General features: G+C 43.0%; 1 protein-coding gene across 2 annotated transcripts in view; it reads left to right on the top strand.

Moving 5' to 3' along the window:
- PIK3R3 (phosphoinositide-3-kinase regulatory subunit 3) overlaps positions 1-25,071 on the top strand; it is a 152,074-nt gene that overhangs the window by 64,561 nt on the left and 62,442 nt on the right. Inside the window, exon 2 of one of the 2 annotated variants that reach the window (XM_049774782.1) lies at positions 8,809-8,918. The exons of the other annotated variant lie outside the window; for it this stretch is intronic. Within the exon in view, the coding sequence (XP_049630739.1) occupies positions 8,809-8,918 (110 nt within the window). The remainder of the gene's footprint in view (positions 1-8,808; positions 8,919-25,071) is intronic. 2 annotated transcript variants of the gene reach the window in all.

Genomic DNA, 25,071 nt, shown 5'->3' on the forward strand with positions numbered 1-25,071 from the left:
CTCCTGGCAGGCACAGGGGATCACAGCTATGCTATCGCTCTGGCCCCTGCATTTTTTTTTTTTTTAGTTCCATGGATCTGGGTTTGAAAGACAAGTGTTTTGGGGCCGGGCGGTGGCGCTGGAGGTAAGGTGCCTGCGCTAGCCTAGGACGGACCACGGTTCGATCCCCCAGTGTCCCATATGGTCCCCCAAGAAGCCAGGAGCAACTTCTGAGCGCATAGCCAGGAGTAACCCCTGAGCATCACAGGGTGTGGCCCAAAAACCAAAAAAAAAAAAAAAAAGAAAAAAGAAAGACAAGTGTTTTAAGGCTGAGTGACATTCTTAGTCATATATATTTGGGAGTAGGAGTCACACTCAATCATCCATAGGACTTTGTGCTCAGGGATCATTCCTGGCAGGCTTGGGGACTATATGGGGTACTGGGGATTGAGCCTAGGTTCATTTTGTATAAGTCTTTACTATTGCTCCAGCCTCTGGTATTTTGTTTAATATGTATATTTTAATACAACATTTTTAAAAAGATGATTGTGATTTTATTGTATATGGAAACAAAATTCTATTAATTAGAAATATCAGGGGTTGGAGCAATAGCACAGAATTAAGGTGTTTGCCTTGCACATGGCCAACATAGGACGGACCCTGATTCGAACCCTGGCATCCCATATGGTCCCCCAAGCCTGCCAGGAGCGACTTCTGAGCACAAAGCCAGGAGTAACTCCTCAGTGCCGCCGGGTATGACCCCAAAACAACAACAACAACAACAAAATTAAAGACATCAGGGGCTGGAGCATGGCGCAGTGGTAGGGCATTTGCCTTGCACATGGCTGACCTAGGGCAGATCCCGCTGTCCCATATAATCCCCCAAGCCAGGAGTGATTTCTTTCTTTTTTTTTTTTTTTTTTTTTTGGGGGGGGGGTCAAATCCGGCAGTGCCCTGGCAGGCACAGGGGACCATATGGGATGCTGGGATTCGAACTACCGTCCTTCTGCATGGAAGGCAAACGCCCTATTCTATACCATGCTATCTCTCCAGCCCCCAGGAGCGATTTCTGAGCACATAGCCAGGAGTAACCCCTGAGCGTCACTGGGTGTGGCCCTAAAACAAAACAAAACAAAATTAAAGACAGACATCAAAATTGTCCGAAAATTATGTAATACGAGAGATAGACAAATGGATATCTTTTGCTCTGTAAAAACGTCATGATAGTTTTTGGATTTGAGACTTTGGGAATTACAGGGTGATTGTTATACATTCCAGTAAGGATGCATGAACTACAAATTGTTCCAAACTATTGAAGTTATGACCACAGGAAGTGAGCATACTTTACAACCCTATATGGTGTTACATTTCAGAAATAAGCTAGCTTGGAAAATGAAACCAACTTTTCACTCCTGAGTTTTCCTGTGTTTCCTACAAGCTGCCTGGAATTTTGCAAACAATTCACAGCTGATAAAATAAAGGGGCAGTGGAATAGAGTGTCTGTGGTGAAACTCTTAGAACAGCCAGTGGAGAGAAGGGAAGTTGACTGTATCTTATGGATGGGTAATCCAAGAACTGTACAGTTTTTTTTTTAATTTTAAATAAATGGGAATTAGCTGAGGAGCTACAGAAAAAATGATCAGGGTAAGCTGAACTTTGACTGCCTCAGAGCCTTCCTGTACAGTTCAGTTTTTTCTGGAAAGTGGTTTACTTGCTCAGTGAGTGTTCCCTGGCTACTTACTAGCTTTAGGCCAAATACTGGCCCTTAGGATTTGTGGAATTGCTTTCTACTCTGAGGGAACTCAAATAGGGGAGGATGACTAGAGATAGACCAAGAAAGTACTTTTTTTTTTTGGTTTGGGGGCCACACCCGGTGGCTCTCTGGGGTTACTCCTGGCTCTGCGCTCAGAAATTTCTCCTGGCAGGCTCAGGGGACCATATGGTATGCTGGGAATAGAACCAGGGTCTGTTCAGGGTTGGCTACATTCAAGGCAAACACCCTACCACTGAGCTGTCTCCGGCCCCAAAAGTACACGTTTTTAGGGCTGACTGCTTTGTCTACCTGATCAGATGCCCACACGTAGGAGTTTTCCAATTTATAAGGGAGGGCTTTGAGTGGAGAAGAAATTTGCTAAATTTCCTGAGAGTTGCTCTTGTTTTAGTTACAGCTAGTTCTTAGGAGTGACAGGAAAAACTGACAGCAGAGGAACTGCATTATTAAAACCTTGAAAGCCAAGTTTAAATTTTATCCTCAGGGCAAATGAAATTATTGCAGGGTGGGGTGGGTGGGATTATGCAAAGGAATGACTAGTTCCTATTTTTTAAGAATCAGATGAGGCAGGCCGGAGAGATAGCACAGCGGCGTTTGCCTTGCAAGCAGCCGATCCAGGACCAAAGGTGGTTGGTTCGAATCCCAGTGTCCCACATGGTCCCCCGTGCCTGCCAGGAGCTATTTCTGAACAGACAGCCAGGAGTAACCCCTGAGCACCGCCCGGTGTGAACCAAAAACCAAAAACCAAAAAAAAAAAAATCAGATGAGGCAAGGCCGAGAGATTATAAAGATGCTGTTGCAGTCTGATTAAGGATGTTGGGGATTAAAGTTGATGAGGTGATTTGATATTTGGGTCAGCTTTCAGCAAAAACTTTTTCAGGCTTGGTGCTAATCATATGGATTAGGGAAACTGAGAAGTAAAATGACAGTGTGTATGTATAATTTTGTATGTAATATAAGAACATACAACATTGGGGCTGGTCAGATGTCACCATCCTGAGAAGCCTAATTCACCTGCATGTGGGTAGGGATCATCATGTTGCAGGTTGTCAACTTCTCTGATTATAGCACTTATCACAGCCCTGAAACTGTTTATTTCTTTCTTGCCTCTTCTCTTGCCTTTTCTTCTTCCAGACTAGGCTCTGGAGTTAATGTTAGGAATTCTGTTTTGTTCATTTTTGTTCTCTGGTGTTTGGAAGTATCAATACACATTCATTGAGTAAATGAAAGGGAGAAGCAATTGTGTAGTGTAGTGGCTAAGGCGCTGAACTGGCTGTCAGGACATGAGGCTCTAATCTTGGCTCTGCTACTAAGTGGCTCTGTGACTCTGAACAAGCCTCCTCACTACTCTGGCTCTCAATTTCCTTATCTGTAAAATGAGAAAAAAAAAATAACCCTGGGGGCTGGAGAGACTATACTGGGTAAGATGCTTACCTTGCATGCTGCCTATCCAGGTTCAAGCTATGCAACCCTAGGACTAATCCCTGAGCAAATAACCAGGAATTAACCCTTTGCATTGCTGGGTGTGGCCCCCAAATAAACTAATATATATGCATGTGTGTATGTATGTATGTATGTGTGTGTATATATATATAAATAAGATTTTATATATATATGTATATATATAAAATCTTTTAGGGTTATAGAGATTATGTGAGGGAGCAGAACTCACTAGTTACCTTCCATTTGTGCCTATTTGGAAGGAAAGTTGCAATAGTAACATACATAACATTGATATGGTCCCTGTGTTGTTGAAAGAGAGGACATCAGAAAGAGATTAGAGAAAGATGGGAGAGGAGAGATGGGAGATGAGAGATGGAAGAGAGAGGAGAGATGAAAGAGAGAGTGAGAGTAAGCTTGGGGAGAATGAGACCAAGATCTGTATCCTGTGCTGATGACTAGTATAAAGTGGCCCTCTTCTCCAAGCCCAGGAATTTAGCAGCATCTGGAGCAATGCTACTTCTTTAAATCCACTCATTCCTTTAAGGTTCTAATCTCTCAGTGCCTTGGGCTGATATTACCTTATCATGATTTTTTTTTTTTTTTGGGTTTTTGGGTCACACCTGGCAGTCTGCTCAGAAATAGCTCCTGGCAGGCACAGGGGACCATATGGGACTCCGGGATTCAAACCAACCACCTTTGGTCCTGGATCGGCTGCTTGCAAGGCTATCTCTCCGGGTCCCTTATCATGATATTTTTAAGTTCTAAGAGAGATGTAGAGCAGAGATATGTGCATGTAGATGTGAATGCCAAGTAAAAAGAATATCATTTTGAAAAAAATGTATAAACATGATTTTAGACACTGTGATCTCAAGATAAGACTATTGAATCTGGTGACTTGTCTTTTCAAATGACCCACTAACACTGTTCTTTGGTTTTTTTTTTAGACATATAGAAATATAGGTGTGTCTATCAAAATAAAATATATTCCCAATTTAATACTGCAAATAAAATGGGTATCTGGTATTTGAAGTTTTCTTGTGTGTGTGCCACATCTAGTGTTTAGAGCTTACTCCTGGCTCTATGCTCAAGTTCTACGCTCCTGAAGTTTTAGGAAACCCTGGGGTACCAGGGATTGAACCTGCATCTGCTGGATGCAAGGCAAGTACTCTACCCACTGTACCATTGCTCCGGTTTCTTGTAGTTTTCTTAGAATGCCATTTATCAAGTGAATTTATTTAGCTGCTGGATGTGGACTTTAATAAGACAAGTAAGTGATCAAAGAAAGATGATGAGAGAGGGGGAAAAGAGGGGAACTGATATCAGTTATCTTTCCCTAAAGACTGAAGGCAGTTCTGGTATTGAAGTATGTGACCTTAGAAAAATAATAAAAGTATGTTTCCATTTTACAAGACTTAAAAAAATATTGTGAGCTCAGATGGCACCTTTAATCACTGAAGAACTTTTGGCTAAATTCCAGGCTGATTCTGCTGGCACAGAGAACTCTGAGATCATACCCTATATTCAGTGCACAGAAGAAATATTTCATCCATCTCTGAAATTAAGAGGGGGAAATGGAGCATATTTGCATTGCTTCATAGCAAAACCAAACCAGGGTAAAAAGTGAAGGGCATGTTACCTATTTGGAATTACAGAAAGGTACTGCTTAATCTAAGTACTTAAGTGGCTTTCCAAACCCCCTTCTCATTCTCTGAGTATTTCACAATAAACTAAGCAGATTGCATAAATCTGAAGGCAAGCTCCTATTTCACAGATATATAAATGAAGGCAGATTTTGTGATTTACCTAAGACTACTTTAAATTTAAAAAAAGAAAGGGGAGAGGCAAAGGGAAAAAAGCAAATCCCAAAGTAGCAGGTTGTGACCCAGGAGTCTGAGCTGTTAGAGCTGAATTTAATCCACACCCAGGCCAAATATAATTCTCTAAAATGGAAATGGTCCAGGATACCAGAGTTAACACTCTCTGCCTTTGCCAAAGTGCCGGAGGCAGTTTGGTGACAAGCAGTCAGAACTCCATTTCTATTTCTCCACTGGAAGCAAGGCCAGTACTGCTTGCTAGATGCTTCCCATCATTTCAGGGCACTGATTCAAGCCCATCAAAGAAAGTCTGCTCTACTTTGAGTCATTGTTGCCTTACATCACTATTATTCTTTGGAGGTCTCCCATTCAAAGGTTTATTTAAGTGGACAGTTGGGTCATATAATTTTAGGTCACAGGGTTGAATCACAGCTTTACTCCAAGTGCCAGTCTTGAGCACCAGATTATACACTGTGCTGGTGTTTCACGACATCTCCCAAAGCCGGAGCTGTGGGAAAGGCCTGGGTGATTGCTTTGTGTAGTGGAAACTGAAACTTCACCATTAAATGATGAAAAGTGGTCGGGAGGAAAGCTGCTGTGGAAATCTGAAAGCTATTATCTTTTCCACGCTTCCTCTCTTCATCCATTCTCATTTTATTTGGAAACACACAAGGACACCTGTGAACAAAAATAAACCACTTGCTCTTGACGGATTGTTCTGCCTTGAGTTATCAAATCTAAGTACTTCTGGCTCCCAGATATGTTGAGGTAGGGACTTCTGGGAAGCTAGCCATAATCAGAGCCGATCTTCCAGCCTTTCTAAGTAGAGGAATATATAGTTCAGGCTATTCCAATTAAAGTACCAAGTTCCAAAGTTGATGTGGCTTCTGAATCACGTTTGGACTTCAGTAATGTAAGCAGGAGTCACATTATAAAACTGATGTATTTTCTTAGCTCAGGCCTACTCATTCATTCTTACTGGCCCTTTTGAACCCATGACACTATCTCAGTCCACACACATTTCAACATCTGTTCCTGGGAACTGGCTCAACTCAATGACAGTACCTTTAAGGAAGGCAGAACCATTTGCAAAGGTAGAGGGTGAAACGTGGCAATTCTTCCACAGGCACCAATCAATATTGCAGAACCAGTTCAGGGGGAGGTTTTGCTTAAATCAGACTGTCAACCCAACACACAATGGGCTTTGTTACTCATGTGTAAAGAGGAAACGGGGCAGATTTTGGCCTCCGCCAGATTGTTAGGGGATGCGGGGTGGCAAGTCTCGTCACCACTGTCACGAGCCACAAATCTGTTCTTTCGCTATTCAGTTCTTTGGTTCCCCCACCCTTCATTTTGTAAATGCAAAGAAATATTCCACATATTCCTATGGATCCAATCCGTTTCAAACAGGAGAAGGGGAGGAGGGACGAAGTAGATAGAATCCTAGAACCCTTTTGTTGAGGGATTTCTAACTCTTAATGCTTTCAGCTCCGAAATCACAGATGCACAAGTCGTGGGGGGTGGGGGGGACAAGACGTTTAGTTTTGTTTTCTGAGTCGAGGACCTGTCCAAGCCAGAGCCTGAGGGGTCCCAGAATTGATTTCTAAAGTGTTTGTGTGTGTGTGTGTGTGTGTTGGGGGGAGTTCGTCCTGGGTTCAAAGGTCCTTGCAAGGGAGGAGAAAAAGAGCAGAGATTTGGGGAGCACGGATTCTCTGCGAAATGCCTGAAGTTAACACCTCACAGTTCGGGGTGTGTGTGTTTGTGGGGTTCAGGTATCCACCTCAGGGATAGGTGGCCGGTGGCCAGTTCGCTCTCGGGGTGTTTGCAACGCCCTCCTGCAAGTGCATTTTGGGGGAGCCTCTGCTTGAGGAGACAACTTGTCAGGGAAGGTGGGAAGAGTCATCCTGGCGTGGAGAAGCGCCCCGAGGGGAGGGCGGGAGGGACTCGGCCGGCCCGGGGATCTTCTCCTCTTCTCCTCAGAACCTGAAGCTCGCGCGTCCCGCCAAGTGACAGGGGAGCGCGCGTCCGCCTCAGCTCGCTCCTCTCCTCTTCCCCCCCCCCCCCCGCGGCCTGTCTCCGGGCAGAGGAGCCTCGCGTCCCCCCTTCTTCTGGCTTCTTCCTCAGGCGTCCGAGCGGACCTGCGATCCGCGAGCCTCAGCGGGGAGCCCCCGGGCAGCCTGTCTCCGGGCAGCCTGAGCCCCCTGAGCGCTCGCCCTAGCCTGTCAGGAACCGCCGTTGGCGCTTGCTTTCTTTCTTTTCTTTTTCCCTTTCTTTTTTTTTTTTTCCTCCTCTTCTTTTCTTTCTCCCCCCTTCTGCCTTTGTCCCGCTTGGTAACTGAGCTCCGACCAATCGCCGCCGCACCGGCCGGCGCCGGCTGACTCCGGATTGGCCCGCTCGGAGCGCGCAGCCGTCTCCCGCTCCCTCCGCTGAGGCGAGGCAGACAAAAGACGCAGGCTCGGGCCGCCGGCAACCGGGCTCAGCCAATCAGAACGCTCCGTGCCCTCTCGCTCGCCCGCCCCTCCGTCCTCCTCGCCGCCCGCCTCCCCCGCCCGGCCCGGCTCGCGTGCTCCTGGCGAGCGGCCAGCGCCCGGGCCGAACCATTCTGCTGGCGTTGTAGGGGGAGACGGGAAAAGTGAGGGGTACTGATGAAGGGCGTGCGCCCTAAAAAAAGCGCTGGGAAGAGTTTTAAACAGAGATGAAGGCTTGTCTTTCGTTTTTCTTCTTATCTGATGCGCAGCGGAGTGGAAGAGAGAGAAAGGGATGCGATGGTGACGACGGCGCACCCCCCCGCTTCCAGGCACGCTTGGTTCGCGCCTCAGCGGGGGAGCTGGGGGAGGGGGAGGGTGTCCCCCTCCGCGCCGTTAAAATGAAACTCTAGTGGCTCGAGTCAGTCAGGGGCAGAGCGGAGCGTGAGGAGGAGTCGGCGCTGCCAGGCGGCTTCGCTCGCCCGCCCGCCCGCCCGGCGTCCGGCGGGAGCGCCCGGCACAGCTGAGCTTGCTCGGGCTTCCCACAGGGGACCCCCCCTTCCTCTACGCCGCGAGTCCCGAGGCTGCTGCGGCTTCGCTTCCCAGCTCGACGAGGGGAACGGGACGCCGAGCAGCCCGGCCCGGCCCCGCTGGGGGAATCGAATCGCTGCTTTCTCTCAGACTCCAGTGGGGACCCCGAAACTTGAACGCAGAACCCCTTCTTTTTTTTTGTTTTATTTTCTTTTTTTAATGTCTTTCTTTGTCACTTCCATCACCTTTTTTTGTTTTTGCCTTTTGCTTTTTTGCATTTTGCTTTTTGCCTCTGGTCTCTCTCTGCCCTGGAAGGGACACCCCAAGATTGGGAGGCGGTGGGAGCGACTGTGGAGGTTTTTTTTTTTGGGGGGGGATCGCTTTTTTTTTTTTCAAACACCTCTAGCCCCCCTCTCCACCTAGCCACACACCCATTCCCCCAAGTCCTTTCTCTACCGTGCTGATGAAGAAAGCCCGTCCATTGAAAGTTCGGGGGGCATTCTGCTGGCTGCCCTAGGAAGAGGAGGAAGGCCAGACACGGGGGGGAAAGAGAGAGGACCCCAGTTCTGCTTTTCTTTTCTTTTTTTCCTAGTTGGCCGGACTTGGCTCGTCCCGAGGTCGTTGGAAGCCCCAAGTACCATTGATTTTCCCTGCTGGACTTTTTTTTTTACAGATGATGATCTATTTTTTAGATTTCTTTTTTTAAAGAAAAAAAGTATCAGGTCCAGCAAAAATTTCTTTGCACCTCTCTCTCTCGCTCTCTATGCTTTCTCTCTCTACCTCCTGACGACCTGCCCGTTGACAGCGCGATGTACAACACGGTGTGGAGTATGGACCGCGATGACGCAGACTGGAGGGAGGTGATGATGCCCTACTCGACGGAACTCATCTTTTATATTGAAATGGATCCTCCAGGTACTTGGCAGAGAGAGAGAGAGAGAAAAAGAAAAAAAATAATAATAATAAAAAGAATTTGGTGATGGGTCTGTTTGGCGCTGAACTGAGATCTTGTGCTGTTTTGGCCGGGCTGAAGGATGAATGGATTCCTGGGGCGCCCCTAGGTGGGGAGCTCCGAGGGGGCAGATGGGCCAGGGAGAGCTAGCTGGCAGTTGCAAGTGCTGCTGGCTGGCTTTGGCGTTTGTAAAGTTTGCAGTTCGGACCCCGATGCTATTGTCCTGCCGGGTGGGGTGGGGGTGGGGTGACGTTGGGGGGGGGCTGAGCCCCGTTTCTTTGACTTCTTGTACCTTCTAGCCAGCTTGTCTTTCGGGTTTCAGTGTCGTGTCTCTTCCAAGCCCCCTTCCTCCCCCCCCCTTTTTTTTTCTTTTCTCAATTAAAGATTCCTGTACCTGCGAAAGGATTGCTTTTTATTCCCCAAGTCTTTGGGGGGGGGGGCTTTCTTGAAAGCTTGTCATTTCTCTGTGTTGGTCTCATTGGGTTCGTTAGGTTTTTTACCTTGGTTAACTTCTCAAAACTGGGTTGCCTGCGTGATTATTCATGTTAAGACAACCTCCCCCCCCCCTTTTTTTTTTCTCTTATGAAAACCAAATGCCGGTTAGTGATTTTTTTTTTCCCTTCTTCTTTAGGGTCTGGGCGTTTTTGATTCCGTCATGGCCTGAGTCTGAGGTTTTTCTTTTCAGAATCTAATCGCTCGGATATATATATACGTGTGTATATATAATATATATTATATATACATATATATGTGCAGGCTTTTACTACTCTTTAATTTACGGTGATTTGACTTAATTTATGGGGTAGGTTTGCTATGACTTCAATTATTAAGAGAAAAAAGGAGGAACCCTTTTTATGTGATGAATCAGTGTGATATATACATAAATGTGATAGGTTGGATACACGTAATATAAAGTATTATACATATATTGTATTTTTACTTTAGCGCATTGTCTGAGACCTTTATCTGGTAGGAAGGGAAAATGGAAAAGTTGGGTCATTTTTTTCTTTCCCCTTAAAGTCAACCTCATTTTATGACTAGCTGTCAAATTTTCAAACCTTGTTTGTAATTATAGACGGCGCTTTATGTAATGATTTTGACTTGTCGAGGGCCTTTTGTGGTTCAGTTTTGTTAATGGATTGTTTATTTGAAGGGAAAAAAACACGTTTTACCTAAGCCTACAGAAAACGTTGTATGTCATTGGGGAATCTCAATTATGAAAAGACTATATTTTTGGAAACGTTTGATAGGATTTGAGCCCATGCAAGTGTAATGAAGTATTACTCTCTGATAGAATGCATGTAGAATGATTTCCTATGTCCTTGTGAACAGTGAGTTATTCTCTTTGTGTTTTTTTTTTTAATTAGACTGTTAAATGATGCTCTATTTGAAAATTAGGACTAATATTGAACAAACCCTTCCAGCCTTAATGATAACTTAGATTTTCCCTTTTATCTTCATTTTTGGAATCTTCTTTATTGCTTTTATACTTGTGATTGCAATTCAGATGCAGCTTTTCAGTGTTTTGCAAAGTTTGTAAGATCTGACACCAATCTATTGTGTGTATTTCCCCCTTTGTTTCCCCTGATGGTTAAACATCAAATTTTTTAGATGCATTTGTCATTTATGTAAATGAAATTTAGTACATCATTGCTGCTTCTCCTGTAAAAAAAAGTCAGGTGAATAACTCTAGATTTTTCTTATTCAAAGAATTATATATTCAGACTGCCTTCGATCATACTGTATCATATAGTATCTTGCCTTGCAGACATACAAAGGGAATTTGTTGGGCGGAGAGATGAATGAGGAGGAGGGGAGAAAAATGAAGAAGGCACTAGTGTTTGAAAAAATATGGGCCTAGTAAAAAGATCGGCTAAGTTGAATTGAGTTATTAAAAATTGGGGTTTTAGAAAAGCAGACTTTTAATAATTATGTAGTAATGTGGGTCTTAAAAGTTCGTATGGAAGAATTTGATCCAAACTTTTTAGCCCGTGGACATAAACTTTTGTGTTTAAAATGCCCATCCTTGAATGAAATTTTGCGTACTGAGATTCTAGTCATAATATTGAAAATATGTATATGCTATTCTTTATTACCTATTTTGTAGCCTTATGGAGATTATAGTTAGTTATACTTAAAGGCTTTCAAAAAAGGAACATACCTGAGTATGCTAAATTATCAGCTTTGAAGTAAGTGGATTTTATTTATTTATTTTTGGTGTCAACACCTGGCAGTACTCAGAAGTTACTCCTGGCTCTGCACTCAGGAATTATTTCTGGTGGGCCTCTCGGGACCATATGGGATGCTGAGGATAGAATCCTTGTTGGCCACATGCCAGGCAAACATTTAAGACCAGGTAAATTGGTGCCAGAAATATAGTGCAGTGGGTACGTCCTTTAAACAGTGGGACAGGAATTATGTATAAGCATAGAGCCTTAATGTGTTGGGTATGACCCCAAAACAAAAAACCAAAACAACAAAAGATTACTGACAGGAGATTGCAACATATTTTGTATTCTGCCTGGAGTGGTGTGCTTAGTATGATAATTTAGCTGTTCTTCCATTTCCATTTTGTCAAAAACAGAGTATTAGTAAAGTACCTTCTGATGATTCACCCTTTCATGGTAAATCTTGGAATGACTTTAAGCACCTTCCAGTGTCTTTAAAGACTTTTATTTTTCACTTGCCTTGCATTCAGCTGACCCAGGTTCAGTTCCTGGCACTGTATACCACATATTGTACCCAAAACCTTGCCAGGAGTGATCTCTTAACGTAGAGCCAGGAGTTAACTAATGAGCATAACAGGTGTGGCCCCAAAACAAGCAAACAAAAAGACCCTCATTTTTAATCTAGTGAAAAAAACAACAACTGCAAGAAAGAAAGAAAACCCAGACTGCTTACATATCATGTAAGTCTCTCTGCTTTCAATCCAATTTTCCTCTCTTCTTTTGAGCCCATCACAAGTTCTACTTTGTACGAATGTTCTTTGAAAGTATGCTTTTTCTTCTTGGACCTTTTTACTTTCAATGGTTACTTATTTAAATGTGGTATATTTAGGACCTAGATTAGATGCCTTCTTTGCCAGGATACATATTCCCTGTTCCCCAACTATTAGAAGTTGTTCTTCCTTCCAAGACTTCTCAGAACTCATTCTGTCTAGTGTGGTTTATGCCACCTTAATTATATATAATTCCATGCCCCTATGGAATTCAATTGTCTCCCCACCAATTATGAGCTTCTTCAATTGCTTAGGGTCTTGCAAGTAATAGACAATTTAACTTCAGGGATTAAATACCTAAGGATTATTATTTCTTTCTAACCTTTAAATGCTGGTCACTACATTTCTTGGTTATTGCAACAACCTATGGCAAAATAACTTTTTTTGGTTTTGGTGCCACACTATTGGTGTTCAGGGATTACTCCTGGCATTGTCCAAAAGGGTCATTCCTAGCATTACCCACACTGGGGTGCTGGAGATTGAAATAGGGTTTGCAGCATGCAAAGTAACCACTGTAGTCTCTCGCCTCGACCCCAGCAAAATAACTTTTATTTTTTTGGGGGGTCACACCCAACAATGCTCAGGGGTTACTCCTGGCTCTACACTCAGAAATCGCTCCCTGCAGGCTTGAGGACCATATGGGATGCCGGATTCAAACCACTGTTCTTCTGCATACAAGGCAAATGCCTTACCTCCATGCTATCTCTCTGGCCCCGCAAAATAACTTTTGAGTTAGACAGTTTTGATTAACTAGTGTTAATTTTACATAAAAATCCGATTCTCAGACTGGAGAGATAGCAACAAGGTACTTTCCTTGCATGTGGTCGACCCTGACCCATGTTCTATCCAGTCACCCCATATCTTCCCTGGAGCACTGCCAAGGAGTGATTCCTTAGCTCAGGGCTGGGAGTAGGTCTTGGGCACTGCCAGGTATGGTCCCCCAAAATAAAAAAAGTTCTTACTTTAATTTTAGACTGAACTACAAATACAAAATTGTTATTTATTATAGCATCAGTGACTTCAAAAATTGTGTGTTTTTTTTGTTTTGTTTTTGTTTTGTGGTTTTTGGGTCACATCCGGCAGTGCTCAGGGGTTACTCCTGGCTCCATGCTCAGATATTGTTCCTGGCAGGCACGGGGGACCATATGGGACACCGGGATTCAAACTGATGACCTTCTGCATGAAAGGCAAACACCTTACCTCCATGCTATCTCTCTGGCCCCCAAAAATTGTTTTTAAAGCAATTTACCTTCAGCCTATTAAAAAAAAAAAACTATCGTTAAGGGGCCAGCGACACCTATAACAGATAGGGTTCTTGCTTTGCAAGCAGCTAACCAAGATTCACTCCCTGGCATCCCATATAGCTGCCCCTCTGCATCATCAGAATGATCCCTAAGCGCAGAGCCAGGAGTAAGTCCTAAGCATCTATTTCTAGGTGTGGCCCCAAACAAAACAACAAAAAAGAAATTATTATTAACAGCATCTTGGAGGTTTCTAATAATTTGAGAGATTTCTGTAGCTACCATAATTTACTGACAATGCAAGGATTTGATCCAAATGGGAGTTTGATAGCTTAATCTTTAAGTATTTATCTGTACCAATAGAATTACTGATTTATTTAGATGAAATATATGGTTTTATGTTTTGGAAATGTTGAGTATGGCACAGATAATTAAGCTTAATTAATTCTGCTGTGCTTTGAGAGTTGGGATTATTCCATAGCTGAACAGTTACTGGATAGGCCTTTCAAGATTCCTGACTTTGGGGGCCGGAGTGATAGCACAGTGGCGTTTGCTTTGCACATGACTGACCCAGGACAGACCAGGGTTCGATCCCCTGGTGTCCCACATGGTCCCCTGTGCCAGGAGTGATTTCTGAGTGCAGAGCCAGGAGTAACCCCTGAGCATCACTAGGTGTGGCCCAAAAACCAAAAACAAAAAAGATTCCTGACTTTGCTATAGGAACTATGGGAAGAGTACCAGTAAACAAGTAATCATAAATCTATTCTGTATGCTTATAGGTAGGAATCTGTTAGTTCAAATTTTTTAAATTTTATTTTGTATCTTATTATTAGATGTAGTAAAAAAATTGAAAATAATGGATATAGTTCTTTTTAAAAGGTTGTAACCTGGGGCTGGGCGGTGGCGCTAAAGGTAAGGTGTCTGCCTTGCCAGCACTAGCCTAGGACGGACCGCGGTTCGATCCCCCGGTGTCCCATATGATCCCCCAAGCCAGGAGCGACTTCTGAGCGCATAGCCAGGAGTAACCCCTGAGCGTCAAATGGGTGTGGCCCAAAAACCAAAAAAAAAAAAAAAAAGGTTGTAACCTTTATTTTCTTACCAAGATGAATGTTTGGAATTTTCTTTTTTTTTTTGGTTTTTTTTTTTTTTTTTTTTTTTTTTTTTTTGGCCACACCCGGCAGTGCTCAGGGGTTACTCCTGGCTCTCTGCTCAGAAATAGCACCTGGCAGGCACGGGGGACCATATGGGACACTGGGATTTGAACCAACCACCTTAGGCCCTGGGTCGGCTGCTTGCAAAGCAAACACCCCTGTGCTATCTCTCTCCGGCCCCCATTCTCAGAATTTTTGATCCTTTTTTTGGTTTTGTTTTTGGTTTGGGTGACACCCGGTGATGCTCTGGGCTCTGCACTTAGGAATCACTCCTGGCAGTGCTTGGGAACTGCACAGGATGATGAGGCTCTAACCCAGGCTTCCTACTGAAAAGCTTGGACTCACCTCATCCCTTCAAGCTATGTTGTTGGCAGCTTCCATTAAAAAAAATTTTTTTTTGGCTTTTATTATGGACCACAACTGGCAGTGCCCAGAGCTTAGTCCTGGCTCTGTCCTCAAGGATCATTACTGGTGGTGCTGGGAGACCATATGCTGTACTGAAGATTGAATCTGTCCAGGTCGGCCATGTGCAAGGCAAACACCCTACCGTTGTGCTATCTCTCCAGTCCCCAACATTGGCTTTTTAATTTTTAATGTCTGGCTTAGTGAAAGACACTGACATCCCAAATCTTTTTCTGTATTTAGTCTGTTGAGCTATCACAGTTCACAACCTTTGGAAAACTCCACTGTAGACTTGTGAGAGAATGAGTGTGCATAAGGCAAACAGTGTCTTAGTAATACTTAGGAAAATATTTTTGACCTCTTGGTATACTGAAAGAATCTTAAATAAGATCTGAATTAGATTTTGAGAACTACTTTATCTAGAAGTTACCTGACTACCTCATTTGATAGTCAGCTTGGTAAAGTATCTGCTGACTTCTTGAAAGGCTGAAAAAGATTGTTTCAGGAAATTTGCTTAATCTGGCAAACTTGATACTTTCATCCTGGCAAAGTTTGGATTAAGTAACATTCTGGTGGAGAACTGGCACACTGGCCCCGTGGTTGGGGAAAATGTCTGCTAAGACACACACTGAAGAAATAGGTCACCTGCCCCCTGTGGTCTGTAGGTGTGGTATTCCACTTCTGTGTTTGGATTTTTCCTTATTACTCTGACAGTTTCACAAGTTCCTCTCATTAAATTCTTGTCCTGTCTGTGATAGATTTCGGTTATGAGCTTGGTGGCACTATTTAGTGATTCTGTAGTATGGGACAAATGTTAGTATTTCAAATAATGTAAAAAAAACTACCATTTTTAATCTTATAAAAAGATATCTTCATATGCTATAGTTTATCTAAACTTGTTTCTTAAGAAGTATGCTCATGGCTGGGGTCATGGTCCAGGGACTAAAGAGCAGAGAGGTTTAAAGAGTACAGATATTGGGCCCAGAGAGATAGCACAGCAGTCGATCCAGGACCTAAGGTGGTTGGTTCAAATCCCGGTGTCCCATATGGTCCCCCGTGCCTGCCATGAGCTATTTCTGAGCAGACAGCCAGGAGTAACCCCTGAGCACCGCCGGGTGTGGCCCAAAAACCAAAAAAAAAAAAAAAAAAAAAAAAAAAAAGAGTACAGATATTAAGGTACTTGCCTTGCAGGCTGCTGACTTTTTTGATCCTGGCACCGCATGCTCTCCCAAGCACAGCAGGGCCCAAGTAGCGCCACATTTTCAAGCTTTGCATTAAACTCTTTGCTTGGTCAGCCAAGAATCTTAGGAAGTTCCTAGGTCTCCTGAGTTCTGCCTGAGAAGCTGACCCAAAACAACAAACAAAACCCTCTGCCCTGTCTTATCTCATCCCTACCCCCACCTTTTTATGTATTTGGGCCACATTGGGAAGTGCTAGGGGACCTTCTGCATTGCCTGGAAGAAACTGAGAACAGAGCCCAGGAGTAAGTCCTGAGCACTGTCATGTGTGTCCCCTCAAACAAACAAAAAAAACCTCCATATACATCACTTAAGATTTTTTTAAAAATGTAGTTTAGAGGGACCAGAGAGATAGCACAGAGTTAGGGTGTTTGCCTTGCACGCAGATGGACAGTGGTTCGAATCCTGGCATACCATATGGTTCCCCGAGCCTGCCAGGAGGGATTTCTGAGCGTACAGCCAGGAGTAACCCCTGAGAGCTGCTGGGTGTGACCCATTCCTACCTCCCAGATATAGTTTAGATAAGGGAGTAAGATGAAAGGATTGGGTGGGTTAGGGATGAGAGAGTACAAAGAGGGAGGTTTGAGCAGTTCGTAAGGTACAAAAAAAAAGCCATCCATAGGACTGGGGAGATAGCTCAAAGAGATAGTGTGTGCCTGTTTTGCTTCTGGAGGGCCCAGGTTCTATCCCCATAACCTCCTGGTCTCAGCACTTTTGGAGTAGCCCCTGAACTCTGGGCTGGGAATAACATACCCCACCCCAGTCCAGCACTCCTGGACTTAAAAAAAAAAAAAATCCCCTAGGGGCTGGAGCTTTAGCACAGCTGTAGGGTGTTTACCCTGCAGGCTGCTGACCCTGGGACCCTGGTTCCATCCTCAAGCCTGCCCGGAGTGATTTATTTTATTATTTTTTTTTTCAACTTAAAGAGTAAAGAAATGATTTATTTCAATCCAGGAGTAATATCTTTTTTTTTTTTTTGGGCCACACCCAGTTGACGCTCAGGGGTTACTCCTGCTTATGCGCTTAGAAATCACTCCTGGCTTGGGGGGACCATATGGGATGCCGGGAGATCGAACCTCGGTCCTTCCTTGGCTAGCGTTTGCAAAGCAGACACCTTACCTCTAGCGCCACCTCTCTGGCCCCATCAGGAGTAATTTCTGAGCTCAGAGCCAGGAGTAACTTACTCTGGATGCTGCTAGGTGTGGCCCAAAAACCAAAAAATAAATAAATAAATAAATAAATAAAAGAAAGGAAAAAGAAAATCTATCTGTAGGGGCATTTGAGATTAATATGTGTTTGGATACAGTGGAGTGGGTAGGGTGAAAGATGCCTATGGGAAAGCAGTGGATAAATGAATTCAGGAATAGGGAGCAGAATCTATGTGACTTATACACCTCGCTGAGGTCTTTTATACTAGTTGGAAACTTCTTAAACATTGTGCTAATCTGACAGGGTTATACTCAAGTTCAAAACAGGGAAAGTAGGAAAATAAAGAGATTTGAGTCTACAGGAAGTACAGGGAGAGATTTTGAAGAAGAAAAAAGACTTAACTATGGGGGAAAAAAGTGTGGCTGGAGAGCTAGTACAGAGGATAGAGTCTGTGCCTTGTACTCATCTGACTGGGGTTCCAGCCATGTACCTCATCTGGTCCCGAGCATTGCCAGTAGTGATCCATGAGTGCAGTTAGGGTGTGATCCAGAAAAAAAACAAAAAAGGGCCAGAGCAATAATACATCAAGTAGCACTTAACCTTGCTTGAGGCAAGTTATAGAAAGTTTTCTACTTATTATTGATAAATTGGATATTAGGATATTTTAGTGAATGGGGTAGAAATCAAGTTATATTACAAATATACTGTATAGGGGCCGGAGAGATAGCATGGAGGTAAGGCGTTTGCCTCTCATGCAGGAGGTCATCGGTTCGAATCCCGGCGTCCCATATATGGTCCTCCCGTGCCTGCCAGGAGCAATTTCTGAGCCTGGAGCCAGGAATAACCCCTGAGCACTGCCGGGTGTGACCCAAAAACCACAAAAAAAAAAAAAAAAAAAAAAAAAAAAACAAATATACTGTATAATAAATAGGAGGTGAGAAAATAGAGTCTAACAGCATAGGTCATTTTCTTTTTAGTGGGGAGGTTTTTGCTACACTTGACTGTGGTTAGGGCTTACTCCTGGCTCTGCATTGAGGATCATTCTTGGTGGGTTTTAGGGTGCCATATGGGGTGCTAGGGAACTGAATTTGAGTCTGCCATGCACAATGCAAGCACCCTATTCACTTTACTGTCTCTCAAGTCCCATTCTAAGAAATATTTCTATGAAGCAAAAGTCAGAGGTGATTAGAGATACTTAAAGGTTTTGTTTTTATTTATTTTGTTTTATTTATTTATTTGGTTTTTGGGTCACACCCGGCCACGCTCAGGGGTTACTCCTGGCTCTGTTCTGAGAAATTCTATCAGGCTTGGGGGACCACATGGGATGCTAGTGATCGAACCTGGGTCCATCCTGTGTTGGCTGCGTGTAAGGCAAACGCCCTACTGCTGTGCTATTGCTCCGGCCCTTTATTTTTTTTAAAGACAGAAGAGAGTACAGTGGGTCAGGGAATTGCCAGAATATGGTCAGCCAGGTGCTAGGAGTAAGCACTGAGCATGGCAGGTGTGGCCCCAAAACCACACCTGTTGAATAAAAAGAAAAGTTGAATATATATCTGAATATGTATCTGAGAGAGAGAGAGAGAGAGAGAGAGAGAGAGAGAGAGAGAGAGAGAGAGAGAGAGAGAGAGAGAGAGAGAGAGAGAGAGAGAGGAGAGAGAGAGGAGATTAATTTACCTTCAGGATTGTCTAACACAGATGTTCCCACACTTTTTTTTTTTGGCTACACCTGGCTGTATTTGGGTTATTCCTAGCTCTGCACTCAGAAATTACTCCTGGCAGGCATGGGGGATCATATGGGATGCTGGGGATCAAACCCAGGTTGAACTCATGCAAGGCAAGCATCTACCTGCTGTGCTATCACTTTGGCCCCAAATGTCCTCACACTTATTTGATCTACCTCCCCCGTTTCGGAAAAAAGTCATTGAGCTCCTCCTGTTGAAATTTACTTTAACAAATAGAAAGTGCCTCCCCTAATTGTTCCTGCCACCCCTACTATCCACTGGGATAATTTCAGCTTTGTGAATCACTTTTTATTGTTTGTTTGTTTGTCTTGTTTTTTGGGTCACACCCAGCAGCACTCAGGGGTTACTTCCTGGCTCTACACTCAGAAATAGCTCCTGGCAGGCTCTGGGGACCATATGGGATGCTGGGATTTGAACCACCGTCCTTCCTCATGCAAGGCAAATGCCCTACCTCCATGCTATCTCTCCGGTCCTATGACTCACTTCTATTATACTTAAAAGATGGGTTTGAAGAATGTAGATCAAAGAATTAGGTGGACACATTTCTTTTTTTCTGTGAATTTGCACTTGTAGGAGAAGAGATGTGTTGTGCTTCAATTTGGAGTTCCCCCATCACTGTGGGACGGGAAAGGTCACTGATCACAAAGTATAGATGAACAGAATAATTGCTAACCAGATAAATGATCTGAAGATTAGAGACTTGTAAACTTATAAAGGAGGCACAGATTTCCAGCTTGTGATTGTCTTCAGCAGAACTCAGCAATTGTGGTATTATAATAGAGAAAGCAGGTGGTTGGATTATTCCTTACAGTTGATTTATGTGCTGGTGTGGCAGAAGGACAGCAAGGAGCTGGGTGAGGGTCAAGAGAGTTTTTGATGCCCAGTATTGAGAGAATAATAAGTGATAACATTCATATGAAATTATTTTGTAGCATTGATTTTATAAAGGGCTTTTTAAGTTTTTACTGTAGAATGTTAGGGTAATAAAAGAAAGTGTATGTTGAACACAGACTTAGTAATGATCAGTTGTAATATTCTAAGAATTGTCTTAAGCATAATGATAAAAATCTCCTTTTAGGGGCCAAAGAGATAGCATGGAGGTAAGGTGTTTGCCTTTCATGCAGAAGGTCGGTGGTTCGAATCCCGGCATCCCATATGGTCCCCCTGAGCCTGCCAGGAGCGATTTCTAAGCATAGTGCCAGGAGTAACCCCTGAGCGCTGCCGGGTGTGACCCCCCCAAAAAAAATTGATCACCTCTATACATAGAAAGTAATTTTGCTTTTGCTTTTGAATCACACCTGGCGGCACTCAGGAGTTACTCCTGGCTCTTTGCTCAAAAGTCGTTCCTGGCAGGCTCAGAGACCATATGGGATGCTGGGATTCGAACTTGGGTCCGTCCTTTTAGCCGAGTGCAAGGCAAATGCTTTACCACTGTGCTATTACTCTGGCCCTATGGACAGTAATTTGTAGGATTATTATCTCCACTTTATAAATGAAGAAATGAGATTTGAGAAAGGATTCTTAGTCTTTTTTTTTTTTTTTTTGGTTTTTGGGCCACACCGGTAACGCTCAGGGGTTACTCCTGGATATGCACTCAGAAGTAGCTCCTGGCTGGGGGGACCATATGGGATGCTGGGGTATCGAACCTTGGTCCGTCCAAGGCTAGCGCAGGCAAGGCAGGCACCTTACCTCTAGCACCACCGCCCGGCCCCTCTCAGTCATTTTTTAAGTGTTGGAGAACTATTTTATTAAATACTTTTAATGTCACTGTAATTTTAATTTCTTTGTTAGGAAAACAAACTCGAGAATAACATAAGTAATAGATAACCATCCAAGAGTGATACCCACAAGTACTTAAGAAGTTCAAAAGAGCTAAAGAAAAGACTTCAGAGATAATATTTGAACTTAGGTTACTTTGAAGGATGGATAAGATAGTCTTTTTCTTTATTCTTTCTAATTTACTTTTTTAAAATATACTGGAATATCATATTTCTGGAGCTCTTTGCCCAGATAATAAAAAAAAATCCTTGCTTATTTTTAATGAATAGACTAAGGTACCATAAATGGAACCAGCATACTTTCCAGATCTCTAATTAGAGTAACATTTGAAACTACTTTGAAAGAAATGGAAGATAAAATAACTTTCAACTCCTTTGCGAGATGAATTATTTATTTTTTGTAGATCTTTTAGAGTAGGTTTTATATAACTAAATACAAACCAATCTGTTTAACTAAATTTCTTTTTATCCTTACACAGTCATTTATAATTAAATATTTTTATAGGATAGTAGTTTACATTTTCACTTATTTATTTATTTATTTATTTATTTATTTATTTATTTATTTATTTTTTGCCACACCTGGTGGTGCTCAGGCCTTACACCTGGGACTGTGGTCAGGGTTCACTCCTGGTGGTGCTTGGGGAGCTATATGAGATGGCAGGTTGAACTCAGGTTGTCTGTGTGCAAGGTAAATACTTACCTGCTGTACTTTAGCTCCGGACTCCTCACTTATCTTTTTCTTCAGTTGCTACAGATTTTTTTGTTTGTTTGTTTTTGTTTTTGTTTGTTTTGGGGCCACACCCGGCGGTGCTCAGGGGTTACTCCTGGCTGTCTGCTCAGAAATAGCTCCTGGCAGGCACGGGGGACCATATGGGACACCGGGATTCGAACCAACCACCTTAGGTCCTGGATCGGCTGCTTGCAAGGCAAACACCGCTGTGCTATCTCTCCGGGCCCTGCTACAGATTTTCTTATATATACTTGTTACAGGTACAGACTAGTTTCTTCCACTGTTGTCCAAGGGATAATTATGTATGTATAGGGAAAAAAAAATACCATATTTGCCGGTGTATAAGACGACCCCCTAATTTTGCAGTTAAAACATAGGTTTAGGCCTATATTTGCTGTATCAGACAGAACGTTCCTGTGCTGCAACTGTGTGTACCACAGTGAGCCAATCACAACAAGCAAAGGTTCAAAGGTTCTGTCATAGACTTCCTCTCTGACTCTGGCCAATCTGAGCACGCTTTTGACAGTGTAGATTCGGGTCCAGAACATTGTCTAATTTGCATGCATAAAAAGCCTGCTTGGATTGGCTGAATTAGAGAGGCGGTCCGAGCAGCCTTGCAGTGATTGGTGCAGGATCGAGTTGGAAAATTCGTTTTGTGCAATATTCAGACAATTTTCATTTAGCGGCATATCGAAACATTTTTCGGGATATACTCGGCATATAAGACGATCCGCAATTTTCGGTCAACTTTTTTTGTTTCAAAAGTCGTCTTATACGCCGGAAAATACAGTAATAGAGTTCAGCACTAATCCTAGATTTCAGGCACCCTCTGGAAGTCTTGGAAATGACCTGAAAAATAGCGACTATTACATGGTATTTCATATAGCTTGATAAGCTTCACCTGATGCAGAGTACTACCAAACAATGTTAGGATAATTTGCTCTTTCAGATAGTTATGAAGCCATAAAATTAAAAATGTAAATTTCAAAAAGTTAAAAATGTAGCATTGGCACAGGATATACCAGCATATAAACATAAAAGAGTTCAGAAATTTGAATCCCATCAAAAAGGTAAGACTGATAGTAGGGTGCTTCCCTTGACCTCAGCATCCTGTGTGGTCCTCCTGAGCACTACCAGAAGTGATTCCTGAGTGCAGAGCCAGGAGTAATCCCTGTGTATTACCAAATGTCGCCCACCCCCCAGTCCCACCTCCCCCAAAAGTGAAATAATTATGGAAACTATTTGACTCTGAGAGCTTTGTAGATGAGTGAGGAAATGATTTATGGATTAATAAGTGACAATTGATTATATGGAAAATAATAAAATGGAATTTCTGTTCATTTCATATATAAGTTCATTTTATATGTAAGTTCCTAACAATGATGCAAATGTGGAGGCCTGGAGAGATAGTACAGCAGTATGGTGCACTTACCTTTCACACGGCTAACCCAGGTTCAATTCTTGGCATCCCATATATTTCCTGGAAGACTTCAGGAGAGATTCCTGAGTGCAGAACCAGGAGTAACCCCTGGCCACTGCTGGTGTGGTCTAAAAACTAAAAAAATTGAAAACAAGGGCCCGGAGAGATAGCACAGCGGCGTTTGCCTTGCAAGCAGCCGATCCAGGACCAAAGGTGGTTGGTTCGAATCCCGGTGTCCCATATGGTCCCCCGTGCCTGCCAGAAGCTATTTCTGAGCAGATAGCCAGGAGTAACCCCTGAGCACCGCCGGGTGTAGCCCAAAAACAAAACAAAACAAAACAAAAAAAATTGAAAACAAAACAAAAAAAACCCCAAACAAACAAACAAAAAAATCCACACAAATTAAAAATGAAAGATGTAAATGTGAAAAGCAAAACAGAAGAAAATGAAGGAATTTTTTAAATATTAGTGAAGGGAAAGTAGGAAGGATGTTTATTTTGTTTTTTTGAGTCACACCTTGTGGTGCTTTGGGCTTATTCCTGGCTCTTTGTTCTGGTGGCCTTGCTGTACTATCTCATAGCCCCTGCAAATTTGAAAATTTATTTTTACTGTGTGGGCCGCATCCTGCAGCACTGCCATCTGGTGGTGCTCAGACTTACCAGGGCCACCCTTGGTGATGCTCTGGGGGCCTTGTGTTGCCAGGGATGGAACTTGAGGTCATATCTCTAGACCCTTAAAATATGAAAACTTTTTAAAAACTTGAGTTTAAAGAAAAATAAGAATAAATATGTCTGTATGTAAAGAAACTTTGTCAAAGACAATATTGCTGAAGATTATCTTGTTATCTGGGAGAAAATGTGCTTAGAACATACTTCAAAACAATTAGTGTTCAACTTTATAATCTTTTGTAAAATAACATCAATAATATTATACTAGAATTTCATAAAAGAGGAAATACCTGTTGACATGGAAAAATATTAACATGAAAAAAATATATATAGCACTGTGGCAAGTGGAGTGTGGAATATCTTTGGGAACAAACCTAACTTAGAGAATCATTTAGTTTTTTTTTTGGGGGGGGCCCACATCTGGTGGCGATGTGGTTACTCCTGGTTCTGTGTCCACAGATCATTCCTGGCAGGCTTGGAGGACCATATAGGATATTGAATTGAACCTGGGTAGGCTGCGTGCAAGGCAAGCACCCTATCTCCTATGCTATTGCTCCAGCCTCTCTAGAGGATCATTTAAACTAAATTTTTTGTTGTTTTTGGTTTCTTTCAGGTGATGGTTTTCAGTTCCCCACTGTGCTCAATTCTAGGGATTGAACTTCACTTTGTTCTTAGTTAGCCCTTTGAGCTGTTGTTCTAGTATATGATTTTAGCGCTAGCTTAGGACGAACCAATCCCCTGCCATCCTGTAGGTTCCCCAAGCCAGGAGCAATTTCTGAGCACATAGCCAGGAGCAACCCCTGAGCATAACTGGGTGTGGCCCAAAAACCAAAAAAAAAAAAAAAAAAAAATCAAAACCCAGGTAGTGTTTTGGTTATATACAAAATTGTGCTGACTGGAAAGTAAGTCCCAAATTGAAGTACATTGTTTGCTCTGTGTTCTTCATTTCTTCCCTTTCTTTATTTTGTCTATGTCTTTTTTTGTTTTTGGAGGATGTAGCAGAGGCAGTGGGATGAGGGACTCGGATTCCAAGGTGCTGAAGGAGGATACTCCTGACTTTGCTGTGTATTGTTCCTGGTGGTATTTGGGGAACCCTGTGGTGTCATTTGCAAAGCATGTGCTCTAAGCCATTGAACAATCTCTTGGCTTTTCCTTTCTTATTATGTCTTTAAAGGATCTAATGTAAATCTATTTAAAATCAGATAGAATTTGGGGCCAGAGCTATAGAGCCACTGATATAGCTCTTGCCTTTCATGTGTCCAATCTGGGTTTGATTCTTCATATCCAATCTAGTTCCCTGAGCACTGCCAGGAGTAATTCCTGGTGATAGCCAGGAGTAACCCCTGAGCACTGGCTGGGTATGCCCCCCTCCCCCAATTAGATAGAATTTCTGTTTATGTATTTTGAGCCACACCTGATGTTGTTTAGGGCTTATTCCAGGCTTGTGCTCAGAGATTATTCCTGGGAATGCTCAGGAAACTGTATGTGGTATCACAGATTGATTGGATCCAGGTCAGCTGTGTGCAAGATAAGCGCCTTACCCATCATACTATCTAACCTCTGAAAGTGCTTTTTAATGCATTTATTACGGTGATC

Source organism: Suncus etruscus, chromosome 6 (assembly GCF_024139225.1).
Source record: "Suncus etruscus isolate mSunEtr1 chromosome 6, mSunEtr1.pri.cur, whole genome shotgun sequence".
Taxonomy (NCBI): domain Eukaryota; kingdom Metazoa; phylum Chordata; class Mammalia; order Eulipotyphla; family Soricidae; genus Suncus; species Suncus etruscus.